Here is an 18,430-nt window from a genome sequence, read left to right as displayed (position 1 = left end):
GCAGGTCCTCACGGAGGCCAGGGGCTCACTTCATGCTTCACCAAGTCTTGGGACGCCCACTGCCTGCCTCCCGGGTCCTTCTGGAATTCTGTGTGCAACCAACTAGCAAACGCTACATGCAAATGGCAGCAAGGACGGTGTTCACGAATATTCCCAGTAGCTTCTCTGCTCATACGCAGGCTCCACTGCCCCTCTGGACTCCAGTTAGGAGGAACACGTTCAAGATTATTTAAAATTTCCGGGATACTCTTCAGACATCTGAAGTTTCTACCGCAGGCTTGACTGGGTCCTAAGATCCTTTGTCACAAGGTGCTGCCGGACCCCACCAGGCGCTCCTCCCTGGTGGTCTAGTGGTTAGGATTCGGCGCTTTCACCGCCGCGGCCCGGGTTCGATTCCCGGTCAGGGAAGCCTGTTTTCTTTCTGCTCACCTACTGTTGCTCCGAGTGACTCCGTTTTAAACCGAGGCTCTTTCCCGAGGCCCTCAGGTCGTGTCACCGGTGTTGAAGGGACAAGGGCCCTGTGAAGAATGAGAAAGTCCTCGTGGGGATTCAAACTTGCCTCGGCCCCCCTTTGTTGGAAAATACGGAGTCATTCTTTTCCTAGGAGAACATTTCTACCCGACACAAGGGAGTTGTGTCAAATGACTGTGACAGCTCTTAGGGTTTGGCTGGTGCAGGCAGGCTCCCAGCAATGGAGGCATGTGTCCCCCCCCCCCCCCCCCACGTTCAGGGAAACCTTAAGTCACATTCCAGGGGTGGAGACAACGCACGTACGTGATTTTACCAGATCCTCTGCTGCTTGGTCTTTTGTAAAAACCAGAATATATTTCTATATGGTAATTAGTTCGCTTTACCTGTAAGACAGGAACTATGGTAAATAGATGAGGACCGATCCTACTAAAATAGCAGATACACACGACCGGAGCTTGGCCTGTGGGCGAGAATCCGGAGCCCCGCCCACTTGTGGGGCGGAAAAGGACAAGCTTCCCTGACCGGGAATCGAACCCGGGCCGCGGCGGTGAAAGCGCCGAATCCTAACCACTAGACCACCAGGGAGGGGTGTGGGGGACGCCAGGGCCGCGTCTCTTGGAATAGGATCTTGAGAATGATGCAGGCACCTGTTGGAGATCTTTAGAAATGTCTGGAAAGTGTTTTGAGGGGGGGGGTGGTGGGATGATGTGACTGCCACTTGGGTCAGGGGCTGGAAGGAGACTTTAAGTGGCAGAAAGGTCACAAGAAAGACTGTCACAAGTCAAGCCAGGGAAGAGGACAATTTTTCCTACATTTTCGCTGCACCCCTCCTCTAGGCCATGCTGTTAGGTGGGACCCGGAATGACCCTCGCAAAGGCCTGAAGTTTGGTTAGAGTGCCCCCCCCCCCCCCCCCCCCCCCCCCCCCCCCCCCCCCCGGTCAGTGTTGCAGGGGTGGGTTAGGATGCCCTCTCACCCACCCCCACCCCCACCATGTGTGAGCTGGGAAGGATCAGCAGGTGGCCAAAAAAGGGCTGCTTGCAGGGGTCAGAGCCTGGTAGTGGGAGGTGAGGTGCCCGTACGGGTGCGCAAGACCACTCTCCCTGCTGGAAGGAGCTAGAATTGAGAGGAGGGTCCTCCCCCAGCCCGGTGCTCAGGCACAGAGCTGAGTCCACCGGATTCTAAATACACATCTGGCCTCATAGGTCCTTTAAGACCTACTTTTGTCAAGGTGGGTGGGAAGATCTTATTGTATTTTACTCTTTCCTAGCTTGAGAAATTTAAAATATTAAATTTTATTTAATGTGGTATGCGGCCTTCCCTTTGTACTATTCCCCACAGCTACAAATACCAGGCGCTCCTACTTCTCCGAGCTTCCAGGCCCACTCCTGTATAGAGGCCCTCGCCCCACACCTTGGAGCCAAGGTCATGCTCTCCCAAACTGAGTCATCCCTCCATCCCACCCACCAGGAACCTTTCCCCAGACCCCACCCTAGTTGAATCACAGCACCCTTGGGAATGAGCTTGGAACTTTTCCTACCCAGCATATTCCTTAAGCATACAGTTTTCCCGTACTAACCTCCATGGCTTTCCCTCTAGGATGGACAAGTCCTCTGGGGAGTGTTTCACCTCAGCAGCCCTAGCAGCAGCTCCCACATGGATTGAAGGTAGTAGGCTAACAGGTATGCATTTTCTCCTTAAAATTGCATTCAGTAGCATGTTTCCAATTAAAAAAAAAAATGATGAGGCTGTTTCCGTTTCCTGTAATCTGAAGAGCCCTCAGATTTTCTGCTAGGACTTAATGCGAGGAAGGAGAAGAGGGGACCCGCGTGGGACGGGTCTTAGAGCTCTCCAGAGAAACGGAACCAATAGAAGACATACTGTACACCTGTAGCTGTCTCTGCAGACCACGTGATTATGGAGTCCCAAGCTGCAGAGTGGGTTGGCAAGCTGGAGACCCAGGAGGGATGACGGTTTGATGGCTTGGTTCCAGTTGGAGCCTGAAGGCCTGAGCACCACGGGAGTTGCTACTGCATTTCAAGCCCAAAGATCAAGGCCAGCAGGCTGGAGACCTAGGAAAAGCCCCAAAGCAGGAAGAACCCGATGTCCCTGCTCAAAGGCAACCCAGCAGATAGTTCTCTCTTACTGGAGAGAGAGCAGGTGGTATTTTTAGTCTCTTCCAGCCACCACCTGATTGAGCGAGGCCCACCCACGTTAGGGAGGGCAATATACTTTATTCAATCTATTGATTTAAATGTTCATCCCAGCCAAAAACATCCTCACAGCAACGTTCCAAATCATGTTTGACCAAATATCTGGGCACCCCACAACCCAGTCAAGTTGACACACAAAATTAAATGTCCCAGAAGCGGCTCCTTATATGAAGCACACAGAAGAGAAAGCCGCCTTGGTTAGGTAGGCTTCAGTTTAGGGTAATTGTTTTTTCAGAGCTTTTGCCCTCACTGGGTATAAAGCAAAGATGCCTCATCTGGTCACAAAACAGGGATGAATTAAGAAGGAAAAAGTCCCTTCTGGCAGAGAAGCAGGAGGGCTGGGGAAGAGTAGGTTAGCAACACACCTCCCCTGGGGGACTTGAACCACCAATATACTGACTTATGATCAAACCTGCGGACCACTGGACTTCAGGGACCATGCTGAGTTATCTTTTTAAAATTTAAACTTATGCATATAAGTTTAGCTATTTTATTTTTATTATTTTTAAAAAAGATTTTATTTATTTATTTATTCATGAGAGATACACATACACAGAGGCAGAGACATAGAGAGAGAAGCAGGCTCCATGCAGGGAGCCCGATGCGGGACTCGATTCCAGGACTCCAGGGTCACGCCCTGAGCCGAAGGCAGATGCTCAACCACTGAGCCACCCAGGCATCCCTAAGTTTAGCTATTTATTTATTTATTTATTTATTTTTTATTTTTTTAAGTTTAGCTATTTTAAAGTGAACAATTCAGTGGCATTTAGTACATTCTTAAAGCTGTGTGACTACCTTAACTGTCTAGTTCCAAAACATGTTCAGCATCCCAAAATAAAGCCCTGCATCCATGAAGCGATCCTTCATACACACTCCTCCCAGCTCCTAGAAGCCATCAGCTTGCTTTCTGTTCCTCTGGAGATAACTAACTCTAGATATTTCGTATGCATGGAATCACACACTATGTGATTTGTCTCTGGCTTCTTTCACTTAGTGTACTGTTGAGTTCATCCAAGCTGTGGCATGGATCAGTACTTCATTTTTTTTATGGCTGAATAATATTGCACCCTATGTATGTGCCACATGCTGTTAATGTATTCATCCACTGATGGACATTTGGGTTGTTTCCACCTTCCGACTGCTGTGAACAGTGCAGCTCTGAACATTCGTGGGCAAGGACTAGTTTTGAGTATCTGGTTTTAACTATTTTGGGCACATACCTTGTAGTGAAATTGCTGGGTCATGTACATTCTCACCAGCAATGCTTGGTGGTTCTAATTTCTCCTTCCTGCTCACACTTTTTATTTTCTTTTGTTGTTATTTTTAAAATGATAGCCATCCTAGTGGGTATGAACATAACACTACCCATGTGCTAGAATGATGAAAGTTTAAAAAGTCTCAGGGTGCCAAACAAAAGAGGACTTACTATATGGCTCCATTTACGTAAAACTCTAGAAAATGCCAGCTATCCCAAATAAATGGATATAAATGTTCAAAAAAAGGAAAAAGAAAAAAAAAAGGAAAATGCCAACTAATCTACAGTGACCATGAGCAGATTAGTATTTGCTCAAGATGCACAGGTCGGGGGGCATGACTTAGTGAGGGTCAGAAGGGAAGCCTTATCGAAAGCTATAAGGAAACTTCTGGGGATGAAGGATATATTCATTATTTCGATTACAATGATGGCTTCACTAGTGTGTACCTATGTCAAAACATCATACTGTCTATTTTAAATATGGGCAGGTTGTTGTATGTTAAACAATAAACTGTTAAAAAGAAGGTGGAACAATTTTGTATACACTTTTTGGAGTTTCACTGAAGTCTCTTCATTTTAACCTGTGCCATAAATTGAAAATGTAGGGAAGTGATCACACCATTTTCTTTTAAGGAGACTTTCTGAGTCTTTAAATTTCTCCCCTCTGTGACAAAGTCTTAAGTCATTAGCAATGCAGATTCCTAGATGACAATAGATGACCATTAACTTGCTATACAGCAGACCTTGGGTTGTTGGATTCGCTTTCCAGAATATTCACAATATCCTGTCTGCCTTCCACCCCAACAAAGCCCTTTGAGATTCCTATATTTTTCTGTTACTGAGTTTTATTATTTAAAAAAAAAAAAAGATTTTATTTATTCACGAGAGACACCGAGAAAGAGAGAGAGAGAGAGAGAGAGAGAGAGAGGAGAGAGGCAGAGACACAGGCAGAGGGAGAAGCGGGCTCCCTGCAGGGAGCCCGATGTAGAACTTGATTCTGGAACTCCGGGATCCCAGGATCCCGCCCCAAGCTGAAGGCAGACATTCAATCACTGAGTCACCCAGGCATTTCTTACTCAAAAGTCTTTTGAGCAGTTTTAGTATAGGTGCTGCCGAAGCGAGCAACAAAAGTCTTTTGTCCAAGAAGAAACTGTTCAAGCTTATTTGGTTGAGCATCTGACTCATGATTTCAGCTCAGATCATGATCTCAGGGTCATAAGTTGGAGCTCCGCATCATTGGGCTCCACGTTGGGCATGGAGGCTGCTTAAGATTAAAAAAAAGGAAAAAAAAAAAAAAAAAAAAAGACAGACAGACAGAAAGAAACTGCCCAAGGAGCCTCACGTATACCAGAAATTATTCAGAAAGGAGATAAGGAGCTTACGAAAGAATGGAGAACACGGGAGTTCTGGGGGCAAAGGAACGAAGCTTGTGGCTCAAAGGACAGCAATCTGGGTGAACCACTTGGTACTGTGAACCACCAAGCTTCAACCTGAGAGCAGAAAGTCTAACTCATGACACTAGAAACATCGGGTAGAGTCATGGACTGGCAGTTCCTATTGAATGACTTGTGGCCAAGCACCAAGGTAACTGCAGCACTTTGGGGAGCTTGACTCTATGCAGCCAAAGGCCCTGCTCTACTCTCCTGAGCCTGAAAACCAGCAGCACAACAGGTTTGGATGATCCCCCAAGCCAATTCCCTTCAGCCAATACAGGGCAAGTGGATGGCATAGCTCTCTAGCCTCCCTAGCTTTGTAAACGGCAGGAGAAAGAATCAGGGACCAGGGAGCCCCCTTTGTACTAGAAATTCTCCCAGAGAGCACAACTGGATCACACAGTTCTTGTCGTCAGGCCTTATAGAAAGCAGTTATGAACTGAATAAATATGATAACTGTATCTGTTTTCTGCTCATCATTTTATTTGCAGGTCCTTGCAGAGTGCCCGGCACATGACAGTTGTCAACATATGTTTTGATGAATGAACGCGTGTGTGCATAAACAAGTAGATGAATAACAGGTACATAGGCAGAGACTAGGGACAAGGCAGGATTTTGTTCTTCTAAAAGCTGAAGTGGAGTCCAGCTCCCTGCAGTTCCCTCGAGTGGGAACAAACCAAAACCCGAGTTCTGGCAACACGTACCTCATACTAAACCAGGACTTTTCAGGCTGAGCTGGGTCCACTTCCCAAGGAAACTGGCAGTGGAAGGGAAGGCAAAGAAGTTAAAATAGCAAGAACCTGATGACCCATGGATTTGCTGGGCGAAGTCAAGGAAGTCTCGTTGCTATCTGGCTTGTTTTCCCTAAAGGTGATGGCACTGCCATCAATTCCCTAGGAGTGGAAATCCTGGAAAAGACTCCTGCCTAGGGACTGGGGAGAAGTTGGACTCAGTTAGGAAGAGGATGACCCTAAGGAAGGGGTCATGAGGCAGGCAGGTGGACGCGTGGCTGGGTTTAGAATTCGGGAGAAGTTCTGGAGACACAAATTTGAAAGTTGACAGGATCACCAAAAGAGTGTAATACGAAAGGAAAAGAGTTGGGAGTCACAGGCAAAGCCCTTAAAAGATTATTTCTAGGACCTTCACTGTAGCCCTATGTATAAGGGCAGTTGCCCAACTATGAGTAGGTAGTAGGACAAATTAGAGCACATCAATGCATGAAATGCTAAACTTCAATCCCTTTTAAACTTGTCCAGGGATCATTGAATTTCTCCAGGAGCTTAGCATTCGCTGCAAGAATAAACAGATGTGAAAGAGCCTTAACCGATTTTAGTATTAGCACCACTCATTTGCAGAGGCCCACTGGCTATGGAATTCTGCAGAAAATACAGCTATGAAAGGTTTAGCTTCCAGAAGGAAAAGAAGTACCGTGTCTCTAGTTTGGCCGTAGATAGCTCCTGATCTCATGGGATGCAGGACCTGGGGAATATCTCTTACTAGAGAAACATACTAGATGTTCTTTACTAAACTGATTCGTAGAATATTGGATTAGAAGTGGAACTTGATGTTTAATAGGAAAAAAAGGAAAACTGAAACTTCAGTCGTCCCTGGGTGGGATCGAACCACCAACCTTTCGGTTAACAGCCGAACGCGCTAACCGATTGCGCCACAGAGACTACGCCTTCTTTGCCTGCTCTTGCAGGTCGTATTTATAGATTATTAATGAGACACTAGTATACCTGTGAGACTCCTTTTTTTTTTTTCACCTTGAGATTGCAAGTAGATCCCAGTTGCGTGGTTCTAAAAGCCAGATCATAAACCACCCCAGTTGTGCGACACTAGGGTCCTTGCTTCTTTTCTTCCCAATTTCTTGGCACCAGCAGGCAGTGGCTGCTTCTTTCTCCCAAAGTTGAGACCTGCACAGAAGGAGACAAATTCAGCACCGGAGGAACTTGAGAATGGGGGAGGGAGAGGAACCGGCACAGGGAGGGGGAGTGCGGGGGGAAACAGCTTGCGGTGATTTGAACTAACATCCCAGGTTGGGAAACCACCCTGATGTTCTTCTTTCCCTAAGCTTTTAGGAATATCAGTCACATTACCTCTTTGTGAATTTTAAACCAGCTGTTCCAGCATTATTAAAATACTTAACTAAAAACGACAGTGATGTCCAAAGTTCCTCCTGAATGTGACTCTCGAGCAGTCCTAAATATTCCGTGGGGAGGCAAAACAGCATCTGGAGACCTGAGATACAGGGTAGATTGAACACCTACCAGTACTCCCTTCATAGTGATTCAAAAACATCGCCCAAAGGGGCTCTGGAAACTCCATAGAGAATTACTAATTTATGAGTAAACCATACATTTTTACACTGAAATGTGAAAACAAACTGGCAAGTTACTCTAAATCAGGGAAATAAACTTTTAGTAATAAAAGTAATTTGACCGGTTCTATGAATTGTAAGAACATTAACTTTTCAGGATTTTTTTAACAGCAAGGGCATTTGCATTTTACCAAAACTTCTGGCATTTCATGGTAGATGTGCTGCCATTCGGAGACGCTGGCTAAAGAAGCCCAGATCGTCCATTACAATGCTTAAACTCAGAAAAACACCAATACTGGTACACTTAATATGGAGAGTTTGCTAAATGTAAACAAGGTAGTTCATCCTGCTTCTAAAACCTGATCAAAGTCGTCTTCATAAAACAGAACATAGTAGCACGGAGTTTCTATGCTAGACATTGAAGCAGGTAACACTGAAACACATTGATTCCTCCTGGACACCTTTGGGGTTGAATCAAAGGTTTTCATAAAAAAAAAAAAAAAATCACAGACCAAATTAGTTACACGCACAGGGGTAACAGCAGACCACTGGGCACGGGCCAAAAGAGTTTGGATTCTCTTTACATTTTCTTACCAGGGTCTTATGATCAACATCCTATACTAAAGAACCCATTAATTTCAGAATATAGATAGGTATTACTATGAGAGTGGACATTCCCACAACAAGAGGCTAAATGCCTAAGCAGTCGGGGAGTGTTCTGCAGGATCACCTAAAAAAACAGGAATTTTTGATTCCTGCCAGCACGGCCACAAAATAACAAGTAGAGTGAATACGGAAAAAAAAAGCATTCTTCCAAAGGGAGTAGCCTTCCAAAGGTCGTCAAAGATAGGACAGAAACGGAAGGAGGGAAAGACAAACCTAGTATATGGACGTGTTACATACTGGTAATAGAATACACATCTGAATGGAATGCAGACTTCACAAAAGGACGGGTGTGATTTGGCTGGAGAAGCACTCGCACAGGAAACTGGCATAAGGGTGAGAGAAAGGGGGAGTATATCCTGGCGGAGGTGCACAGCAGCCCCAAATAGCCTTCCAAATATAAACCAACTGCGCACGCGCAGCCTCGGTCAGTTCGGGGCCAGGGAGACGCACGAGCGAGCTTGGGCTAAAAGGGGTGTGCGGCGGCGGTCTTGCGAGAGGAAGAAGAAAGGCTTCCCTGACCGGGAATCGAACCCGGGCCGCGGCGGTGAGAGCGCCGAATCCTAACCACAGACCACCAGGGAGCGTCAGGCTGCGCGCCTGGCCCGTGCGCCCTGGACCCGGCGCCTCCCTCCCTACCGCCCACTCGCCTCTGCTTGGCCTCCAGGGCCCCCGCCGGGCCACGCGCAGCCGCCCGCCGGCCCCGCCGAGCCACCTGGCCGGACCGCCCGCCCCCGCGCCGTCAAAACGCTGCGCGCCTCCTCCTCCTCCTCTCTCTCTCTCTCTCTCTCTCTCACACACACACACACACACACACGCACTCAGTCGCGCCCGGCTCCCGGCTCCCATCGGGCCTGAGCACCGGGGCCCTGGAGCCGCGCAAAACGTTGGCCAGCTGCGTTGGCCGGGAATCGAACCCGGCAACTGCTTGGAAGGCAGCTATGCTCACCACTATACCACCAACGCTGCACAGCCCGGGCCGCCCCCGGACGCCGGCCCAGGCTCCGCACCAGCGCCTCCTCGCCCTCTCGCCACCGCCTCCGCCGCCTGCCGCAGCCCTGCCCCGACGTGCCGGCCGGCCGCAGCTCTGCGCCGTCGCGGGCGCCACCAGCGGCCGCCCGGCGCCCCACCCGCGCCACCCCCACGCAGCCCTGGCTGCTCCGCAGGCACGACCGCCCGCCGCCTCCGCCGCCCGCCTCTGGGGGCGCTCTCGCCGCCCCGGCTCCCGGGCCCTCGGCTGCCCGCCGGGGAGCCCCCCCCTTGCCCCCTGCCCCCGCGCGCTTTCCCTTCCCTTCCCTTCCCTCCCGCCACCCGCGCCCCCCCCCCGCCCCGCCCCCCCCGCACAGTCGGCCCGGCCCCCACGGCCACCTCCACGGGCAGCCCGGCAGCCGGGCAGCTGTCCGTCGCGTGAGCGAGGAGCCCGTGGCGGCCAGCCCTCCCGTCAGGAGGTCCCGGCTGGGCTGGGCCGAGCCCGCACGCGCCAGGGCGCCAGGGCGCAGGGCCGACGAGGAAGGGCAGGGGGTGCGGGGGGTCGGGTCGACGGCGGGCAGGACGGGCCCCCGCGTCGCCCCGCGCCTCTGGCCGCACGGGGCCGGGCGGAGGCACGAGGGAGGAGGAGGAGACAAGGAGGAAAGGAGGAGAAGGAGGGCCCTGGGGGCCGGCGTACGTTTGGGCAGCGCGGCGGCGGCGCCCGCGACCAAAAGAGCGTGTCTCGCCTCCCCGTCGGGGAATCGAACCCCGGTCTCCCGCGTGACAGGCGGGGATACTCACCACTATACTAACGAGGACGGCGGCGGCGGCCGCCCGGGCGCCCGACCCCTCTCCGCCCGCCCGCCCCCGCCGCTGCTGCCTGCCCACGCCCACCCGGGCCCTCGACGTCCCGCGCGCCCGTCCTGCCAGGCGCCCGCCACGTGCCCCGGGCCACGGCCCACCCGGCCCACCCCCCGCCGCCGCGTCAGCGCGCACAGCAGTCCCCCGGCCCGACTCGGAGCGTCGCGCCCCCGGACCCGCCGCCGCCCCCGCCCAGCCGCGCGGGGATGGCGGCGGGAGAAGACGCCCGACACGGCAAGCAGGGCTGCGCGAGCGAGCCGGAGGCCCCGCGCCGGGGATGGGCCGCGGCGGGCGGCGGGCGGCGGGGCGGCGGGGGCCGGACGCCGGCAGCAGGGTGCGCGCCCCGGAAGGGGGAGGGGGCGGCGGCGAGGACCGCGGCGAGGGCGGCGGCGCCAGCAGAGTCAGTCGGCGGGCCGTTGGCCTCGTCGACCGGGACGCGAGTCCCGTCCGTCCGTCCGTCCGTCCGTCCGTCGCGCACCCACGGCCGCCAGCCAGCTCCGGGGTCGGCGCCGGGTCCCAGCCAGGCGAGCGGCGGCGCGCCCAGGCCCGCCGTCAGGATGGCCGAGCGGTCTAAGGCGCTGCGTTCAGGTCGCAGTCCCCTGGAGGCGTGGGTTCGAATCCCACTCCTGACACGCCCACCTTTTGGCCCGCCCAACGCGGGCTCTCCGCACCCGGGCCTGGACGACGCCCTGTCTGTCCCGCCTTACACGCCGCTGCGGGCTGCGCGGGCTGCGGGCTGCGGGCTGGCGGCGCCCTGGCACACGTGGCCCGGGACCCACGCAGCTGCAGCGCCTCGGCCCTCCCGGCCACAGGCTTGGCGCCCCCGCGCCCTCCCTCCCCCGCCACCTCCCGCGCCTCTCCCTCCTCCCATCCCACGGCAACTCGGCAAGTCGGCGGCACGGCTCTCCGGGGGCTCCGTTTGCCCTCTTCCTTCCCGCCGCCGCCCCCTGCAGGCCAGCCGCGGGCCGAAATGCCGGCAGCCCCGCGCGGGCCGGGCCACGCTCCCACTGAGGGGCGCGCCTCGCTCGCCTCCTCGCTCTCCCAGCCCCCCCTACACCTCCCCCGCCCGCCCGCCGGGAGCGCGGGGTCCCCACGGCCTGTCCTTTCCGCCGGCCCCCATTCATTCCGTGGTCTCCACCCCCTCCGTCCCCGGGGCGCCCACGAGGCGTGGCCACCCGGAGGCCTCACCACGGCCACACGCCCGCCAGGCGGGCAGCCGAGCCCTCCGCGCGCCAGCCAGAGACGGGACCCCCGCCCCGTTCGCTGGGCCTGGCCCGGGGGGGCGGGGTGGGGTCCACCCCGCCGTGGTGGCTCCGGGGAGCCCTGAGCGCAAGGCAGCCCTGCCTCCCCGGGCCCCCTCCGCGCCGGAAGCCGCTGCGGGGCCGGGGCTCCAGGACGCCAGCGCGCTCCCTCACCGCGCCGCCCGCCAGCCAGCCAGCCGGCGGCCGCTCCGCCCAAGCGCACCTGCCGGCCTCACCCCCACCGCAGCCCAGCCGGCCCCGACGGAGAGCTGCGGGCAGAGCTCACACGCCTTTCTTTGGCCTCTTGGCTTGGGCGCTACTCGGCGGCCCCCATCTCCGACGACGACACCGACGCCGACACGCACACACGCGCACCCACCTCCCCCCCCCCCCCCCCCGCGGCACCCCGGGAGCGCACACAATCCGAGCCCCGGGCCCCAGCCGGCCCCCCCGGCGCGCACTGCACGGGCCGGAGAGCCATCCGCCCATGGGCCTTCGGGGGGGCGCCGGGAGGGAAGGGAAGGTCCGCGCTGAGCTGCGCCGGCCACAGACGCCCCGCGCTGCCTGGGAATCGGGCGCGGGTCAGGCTTGGCCAGGCTGCTCCTCCCGGCAGGACAGTGTCTGGCGGCGGCCCCGCCCCAGGGAGAGGGCGCAGGGTGAGCCGAGTCCGCCTCGGGGCCTCGCTGGGACCGTGGGCGCCGCGCGCCGGCCCGAGCCCGAGCCCGAGCCCGAGCCCGAGCCCTCGGCGCATCTGCACGGGCGCGGAGCCTGTCTTGCAGACCGCGGGCCCGCCGCCCGCCCCCGCGCAGCGGGTGCTCACCACTGGCCGTGCCGGGACGACGACGAGCGCCGCTGGGGAAGCCGTCTGGTGGCCGCCGCCACCGGTGCATGGGTGGTTCAGTGGTAGAATTCTCGCCTGCCACGCGGGAGGCCCGGGTTCGATTCCCGGCCCATGCAGCGCGCCGCCCCCTTTTGGCCGCGCGCGCCCGGCTTCCTCGCGCACGCGCTCAAGCCACAGGGCCTGAGCCTGAACCAGCTGTGCTCACGCCGGGGGCCCTGCCCTCCTGCCCCGCCCCGCTTCCCCCTGCCGACTTGTCTGTTCTGGTCTCTCGCCCGTGGCCGCCAGCCCTGGCCGCCACGCTCCACCCGGCTGCCCGCCCCCTGCCGCCCGACGTGGCCCAGGTCCCTTGCCCGGCCCCACGTTGTCCTTGCCCTTTTTCTCTCCATGACCCTGACCCGGACGGCGCTTCGCTCACCCACGTCACTTCAAGCAATGCTTCCAAGCACCGCCCGCGCCCGCCCGGGCACAGCCCACCTGCATGCTTTTCACATTCCCTCCCTCAATGGCTCATTCTACCCACACTCCCCAAACCCTCCTCTCTTTGCACGTCGACCGACCACCAACCATCTTGCCACCCCTCCTCTGGAGGGGCCCTCAGCCACTCCTTGGAGCGCGCCAGGGAGCCCCGTTTCACGGCCCGACATCCTCCCGTTGGCAGCCCCGGGATGCTCTCTATGGCCACCTGGCCGCGGTCTCCTTCAAACACGGGCCACTCCCCACTGCTAAAGTCACCGCGAGCACCAGGTCCATGCAGCCTAGCCAGCACCGGCGCCAGCACACCCAGCCTCGAGGGACAGCGCCACCGCCACGGCTGTCACCAGCACGTCGGGTCCACGAACGGCGGCGCACCAGCATGGGCATCACGGCCAAGGGCACGGAGGTCACCTCCCCCCCTCGCCCGGCCTCCACGACCCCCGCACTTGGTCCACCACCAACCCCCAGGACCACCATCCCCACACCAGCACCAGCACCAGCACCAGCACCAGGACTACCACCACCATGCCAGAAGCAGTTGTACCAGCAGCAGCAGCAGCAGCAGCAGCAGCAGCAGCAGCGGGACGTGCCCACCGCCAGCAGGCCAGCGTAGGCATGATCGCCAACAGACTGAAGTCCTCCGCGGTCACCGCCACCACCGAGGCCACCATCAGCACACCGGCACGGGTAGCATGGCCCACGGCCCTGAAGTCCTCCACCCTCCCTCACCACCACCCCACCAGCACCGAGTCGCCACCAAGCCCCAGGACCACCAGCACACCACCGCGATAGCAGCAGCAGGACCGAGGCCAGCGCACGGGCAAGGGCATCGCCGGCGGCGGCACCGAAGGCCTTCCCGGACCCCCGACCCCCATCGCTCACCGAGTCCACCGTTACACCGGGGCCCCGGGGGACGCCGTCACCAACAGCGCCAAAGTTCGCCACCACCATCACCGGCGGCGGCGGAGGCAGCGGCGGCAGCAGCAGCAACACGAGTACCAGCGCCGCTGGCCCCTCCACCCCCACCAGCCCCTCTTGCCCGAACGACCCCACCCCTGTCACCCGCCTCCCCGTGCCCTCCTTTCCCAGTCCTCATTTGTCGATGATCGTGCGTTGCGTCTGTCCCTTTGGCCTCCCTGAATCTCAAGCCCAGGACGACACCTGACACCTGAGACGTGGCTGGTGGTCCCCATGACGATGACGGGGAATGGTCATCTCCGGGGCGGTGGAATTCCTCACCCCGTGGGAACAGCTCCGACACCCGGTCCCTCCCTCCCTCCTCTCTCTCTCTCTTTGCCTCGCCCGGCCGCCGCGCAGCTGCCTGCTTGCCACCCCCGCCCCCTGCACCTCGCTCGCTCGCTCGCTCGCTCGCTCGCTCACCCGCTCTCGTCTGCCCGGCCACCCTGCAGCGCCCCAGCGCAGCCCAGCGCAGCCCCGCAGCCCCCCTCCGGCACCTCTCCCGCCGTCCACCGCCACCACGGGGTCTCCCAGCCCTCTGGCACCGGGACCCACTCCCCACCGCCACCCACCCCCACGTGCCACGTGCCGCTCCTTCCAGCCTCCAGGCTCAAACCCTCCATCTACCACCGACCCCTTGGACCCCACACCCACGTCCTACACTCAAGGCCGGCAGTCCCGGTCTCCCACAGGCTCCTCAGGCACACGCCCAGCGTGTCCCGTCCCCTACCTCACAGCTCGCCCGCCCGCACAGGTGCACAGGTGCAGGAGAGGCGCCGGGCAGGGTGCCCTGCCGCACCCGAGCCCCCGCAGACACCCTGCCTCAGTGGCCAGCCCCACTCTCGGCCAGTGCCCGCCGGCGCCACACGTCCCGGGCCCTCACTCCACGCACACACCCGGTACTCCTTCTCCCACTGCCCGGCTCGGTCCGCTCCTGGCCCTCCCCTCTTTCCGGGACGCTTTGCGCCTGTGCCCTGACCCCCGTGGGAGGCGACGCGCGGGGGAGAACACCCTCGTCCCGCGCTATCCCCCACCGTCGCGGACTCCCCGCACCCCCACCCCCACCCATACAGCCAGAGGGAGAGGCGAGGGCGCTGAGGGAACTGCCCGTGCTGACGGGAAGCACCCGGAGGCCCACGGGCGCTCCTCTCCACCGCCGCCCGACCGTGGCCCAATCCAGCCAGCGAGCCGCGGAAGGCTCACGCAGAGCGCGGGCCGGCCTCTGCGCCTCCGACGGAGACAGACGGTCTCTGGACACACAGCAAAGCCTTGGAGGGCCGGCGTGCAAGCGTTGGCAGGAAGGAGGCCGGGCGCTGCGGTTCACCTGCAGGAGCAGCGGCGCCAGGAGACCCGCACCCGGAGACAGGGCTGCAGGCTCTCCTGCCTAGGTGGGCGCTAAGGCGCCAAGGGGAACGCCTTCCGAGCGGCATCCAGCTGGGGCGCCGGCCACGTGGGGCTGGGGCCGGGGCCGGGCCGGGGGCGTGGGGTGGAGGAAGCTGTGTCGGGGAACACGCCTGCCCCTCTGCCCCAGGATTCGGGGTAGCGGTCGTGCAGTTGGACTGACCCGGGGCCTCCAAGGGCACCCCGTCTGTCCCCCGGGTGCCTCCGCCCCCTCCCACCTGCCCGGCCCGCGGGTTAGCCCCACTGGCCTCCTGCATCTATCTCCCTGCTCTCTGGCCTCCACTGCCTGGTGGTCCGGCCACCGGGACACGCCCACAACCGCTTTCCAACCACCGCCTGCCCGGGCGGGGGCGGCGGGGGCCGCCATCGCTGGCGGTTGCCGGGCCGACGGCCGAGAGAAGGCACCGGGGGCTCCAGCAAGTGACCCCCGACTCAGAGAGAGACAGGTGGCTCACCCTCCCCACACCCGGCCCCCTCTGCCTCGGCCCGCCGCCCCCACATGCCCCCAGCGCGGCCGCCGCCAAGTAGCACCTCACCAAGGAGCCAGCGGGGGGCCGGGGGTGGGGGCGCTGCGAGCCGCCACGACCTTTCTCCCGGCGGCAGGGGTGCTGCGGGAGAGTCCAAGCACCCACGGAGGCCCGAGGCGCCCGGCCTGTCGGTGGCCTCGGCTGGGGTCGGACGGCGTCCCGGACTGGGGCCTGGGGCGGAGCGAGACGGGGAGCCAGGCGAGCGTCCGGGGGAGGCGGCCGCGAGACGCCGAGACCTCCAGTCGGCCCACCTGCCGGCCAGCCAGCCAGCGAGGCCAAAAGGCTTGGGCCGGCCCGACGGAGCCCGCCAGGCAAGCCAGCCTTGGGCTCGACGGGGCGGGTGGCCTCGTGCGCACGCGCAGCCTCGGTCAGCTCGGGGCCAGGGAGACGCACGAGCGAGCTTCGGCTAAAAGGGGTGTGCGGCGGCGGTCTTGCGAGAGGAAGAAGAAAGGCTTCCCTGACCGGGAATCGAACCCGGGCCGCGGCGGTGAGAGCGCCGAATCCTAACCACTAGACCACCAGGGAGCGTCAGGCTGCGCGCCTGGCCCGTGCGCCCTGGACCCGGCGCCTCCCTCCCTACCGCCCACTCGCCTCTGCTTGGCCTCCAGGGCCCCCCCGGGCCACGCGCAGCCGCCCGCCGGCCCCGCCGAGCCACCTGGCCGGACCGCCCGCCCGCCGCGCCGTCAAAACGCTGCGCGCCTCCTCCTCCTCCTCCTCTCTCTCTCTCTCTCTCTCACACACACACACACACACACACACGCACTCAGCGTCGCGCCCGGCTCCCGGCTCCCATCGGGCCTGAGCACCGGGGCCCTGGAGCCGCGCAAAACGTTGGCCAGCTGCGTTGGCCGGGAATCGAACCCGGGTCAACTGCTTGGAAGGCAGCTATGCTCACCACTATACCACCAACGCTGCACAGCCCGGGCCGCCCCCGGACGCCGGCCCAGGCTCCGCACCAGCGCCTCCTCGCCCTCTCGCCACCGCCTCCGCCGCCTGCCGCAGCCCTGCCCCGACGTGCCGGCCGGCCGCAGCTCTGCGCCGTCGCGGGCGCCACCAGCGGCCGCCCCGCCCCACCCGCCCACCCCCACGCAGCCCTGGCTGCTCCGCAGGCACGACCGCCCGCCGCCTCCGCCGCCCGCCTCTGGGGGGCTCTCTCCCGCCCTGCGGCTCCCGGGCCCTCGGCTGCCCGCCGGGGAGCCCCGCCCCTTGCCCCCTGCCCCCGGCGCGCGCTTCCCTTCCCTTCCCTTCCCTCCCGCCACCCGCGCCCCGCCCCGCCCCGCCCCGCCCCGCCCGCACAGTCGGCCCGGCCCCCACGGCCACCTCCACGGGCAGCCCGGCAGCCGGGCAGCTGTCCGTCGCGTGAGCGAGGAGCCCGTGGCGGCCAGCCTCCCGTCAGGAGGTCCCGGCTGGGCTGGGCCGAGCCCGCACGCGCCAGGGCGCCAGGGCGCCAGGGCCGACGAGGAAGGGCAGGGGGTGCGGGGGTCGGGTCGACGGCGGGCAGGACGGGCCCCCGCGGTCGCCCCGCGCCTCTGGCCGCACGGGGCCGGGCGGAGGCACGAGGGAGGAGAAGGAGGACAAGGAGGAGAAGGAGGAGAAGGAGGGCCCTGGGGGCCGGCGTACGTTTGGGCAGCGCGGCGGCGGCGCCCGCGACCAAAAGAGGGCGTGTCTCGCCTCCCCGTCGGGGAATCGAACCCCGGTCTCCCGCGTGTGACAGGCGGGGATACTCACCACTATACTAACGAGGACGGCGGCGGCGGCCGCCCGGGCGCCCGACCCCTCGCCCGCCCGCCCCCCGCCGGCCTGCCTGCCTGCCCACGCCCACCCGGGCCCTCGACGTCCCGCGCCCGTCCTGCCAGGCGCCCGCCACGTGCCCCGGGCCACGGCCCACCCGGCCCGACCCCCCGGCCGCCGCGTCAGCGCGCACAGCAGTCCCCCGGCCCGACTCGGAGCGTCGCGCCCCCGGACCCGCCGCCGCCCCCCCCCCCCGCGGCGGGGATGGCGGCGGGAGAAGACGCCCGACACGGCAAGCAGGGCTGCGCGAGCGAGCCGGAGGCCCCGCGCCGGGGATGGGCCGCGGCGGGCGGCGGGGGCGGCGGGGGGCGGCCGGACGCCGGCAGCAGGGTGCGCGCCCCGGGAAGGGGAGGGGGCGGCGGCGAGGACCGCGGCGAGGGCGGCGGCGCCAGCAGAGTCAGTCGGCGGGCCGTTGGCCTCGTCGACCGGGACGCGAGTCCCGTCCGTCCGTCCGTCCGTCCGTCCGTCGCGCACCCACACGGCCGCCAGCCAGCTCCGGGGTCGGCGCCGGGTCCCAGCCAGGCGAGCGGCGGCGCGCCCAGGCCCGCCGTCAGGATGGCCGAGCGGTCTAAGGCGCTGCGTTCAGGTCGCAGTCTCCCCTGGAGGCGTGGGTTCGAATCCCACTCCTGACACGCCCACCTTTTGGCCCGCCCAACGCGGGCTCTCCGCACCCGGGCCTGGACGACGCCCTGTCTGTCCCGCCTTACACGCCGCTGCGGGCTGCGGGCTGCGGCTGCGGGCTGCGGGCTGGCGGCGCCCTGGCACACGTGGCCCGGGACCCACGCAGCTGCAGCGCCTCGGCCCTCCCGGCCACAGGCTTGGCGCCCCCGCGCCCTCCCTCCCCCGCCACCTCCCGCGCCTCTCCCTCCTCCTCATCCCACGGCAACTCGGCAAGTCGGCGGCACGGCTCTCCGGGGGCTCCGTTTGCCCTCTTCCTTCCCGCCGCCGCCCCCTGCAGGCCAGCCGCGGGCCGAAATGCCGGCAGCCCCGCGCGGGCCGGGCCACGCTCCCACTG

At 61.5% G+C, this 18,430-nt stretch overlaps 1 protein-coding gene and 11 non-coding genes across 12 annotated transcripts; 5 read left to right on the top strand and 7 right to left on the bottom strand.

Annotated features, from left to right (window-relative positions):
- The first annotated feature begins 336 nt into the window (after positions 1–336).
- Positions 337–408, top strand: TRNAE-UUC. Its single transcript has one exon. It is a non-coding gene; the product is annotated as a tRNA-Glu (tRNA).
- A 576-nt stretch (positions 409–984) lies between these two features.
- Positions 985–1,056, bottom strand: TRNAE-UUC. Its single transcript has one exon. It is a non-coding gene; the product is annotated as a tRNA-Glu (tRNA).
- Positions 1,057–6,972: 5,916 nt separating this feature from the next.
- On the bottom strand, positions 6,973–7,046 carry TRNAN-GUU. The gene has a single exon. It is a non-coding gene; the product is annotated as a tRNA-Asn (tRNA).
- Positions 7,047–9,249: 2,203 nt separating this feature from the next.
- On the bottom strand, positions 9,250–9,319 carry TRNAG-UCC. The gene has a single exon. It is a non-coding gene; the product is annotated as a tRNA-Gly (tRNA).
- On the top strand, positions 9,295–13,352 carry LOC119879153 (basic proline-rich protein-like). The gene is made up of 6 exons (XM_038589587.1): positions 9,295–9,596; positions 9,700–10,181; positions 10,253–11,002; positions 11,229–12,308; positions 12,551–12,606; positions 12,924–13,352. The coding sequence occupies exons 1-6, from the start codon at positions 9,295–9,297 to the stop codon at positions 13,350–13,352; spliced, it is 3,099 nt and encodes a 1,032-aa protein (XP_038445515.1).
- On the bottom strand, positions 10,069–10,140 carry TRNAD-GUC. Its single transcript has one exon. It is a non-coding gene; the product is annotated as a tRNA-Asp (tRNA).
- Positions 10,735–10,815, top strand: TRNAL-CAG. The gene has a single exon. It is a non-coding gene; the product is annotated as a tRNA-Leu (tRNA).
- TRNAG-GCC lies at positions 12,311–12,381 on the top strand. Its single transcript has one exon. It is a non-coding gene; the product is annotated as a tRNA-Gly (tRNA).
- Positions 13,353–16,077: 2,725 nt separating the features above from the next.
- On the bottom strand, positions 16,078–16,149 carry TRNAE-CUC. Its single transcript has one exon. It is a non-coding gene; the product is annotated as a tRNA-Glu (tRNA).
- Positions 16,150–16,464: 315 nt separating this feature from the next.
- TRNAG-UCC lies at positions 16,465–16,536 on the bottom strand. Its single transcript has one exon. It is a non-coding gene; the product is annotated as a tRNA-Gly (tRNA).
- Positions 16,537–17,295: 759 nt separating this feature from the next.
- Positions 17,296–17,369, bottom strand: TRNAD-GUC. The gene has a single exon. It is a non-coding gene; the product is annotated as a tRNA-Asp (tRNA).
- A 595-nt stretch (positions 17,370–17,964) lies between these two features.
- Positions 17,965–18,047, top strand: TRNAL-CAG. The gene has a single exon. It is a non-coding gene; the product is annotated as a tRNA-Leu (tRNA).
- The last annotated feature ends 383 nt before the right edge of the window (positions 18,048–18,430 follow it).

The sequence above is a fragment of the Canis lupus genome, unplaced genomic scaffold (assembly GCF_011100685.1).
Source record: "Canis lupus familiaris isolate Mischka breed German Shepherd unplaced genomic scaffold, alternate assembly UU_Cfam_GSD_1.0 chrUn_S352H512, whole genome shotgun sequence".
Classification (NCBI taxonomy): Eukaryota; Metazoa; Chordata; class Mammalia; order Carnivora; family Canidae; genus Canis; species Canis lupus.
The sequence above is the reverse complement of the archived record's forward strand: the minus strand, read 5'-3'. Positions and strand labels throughout refer to the sequence as shown.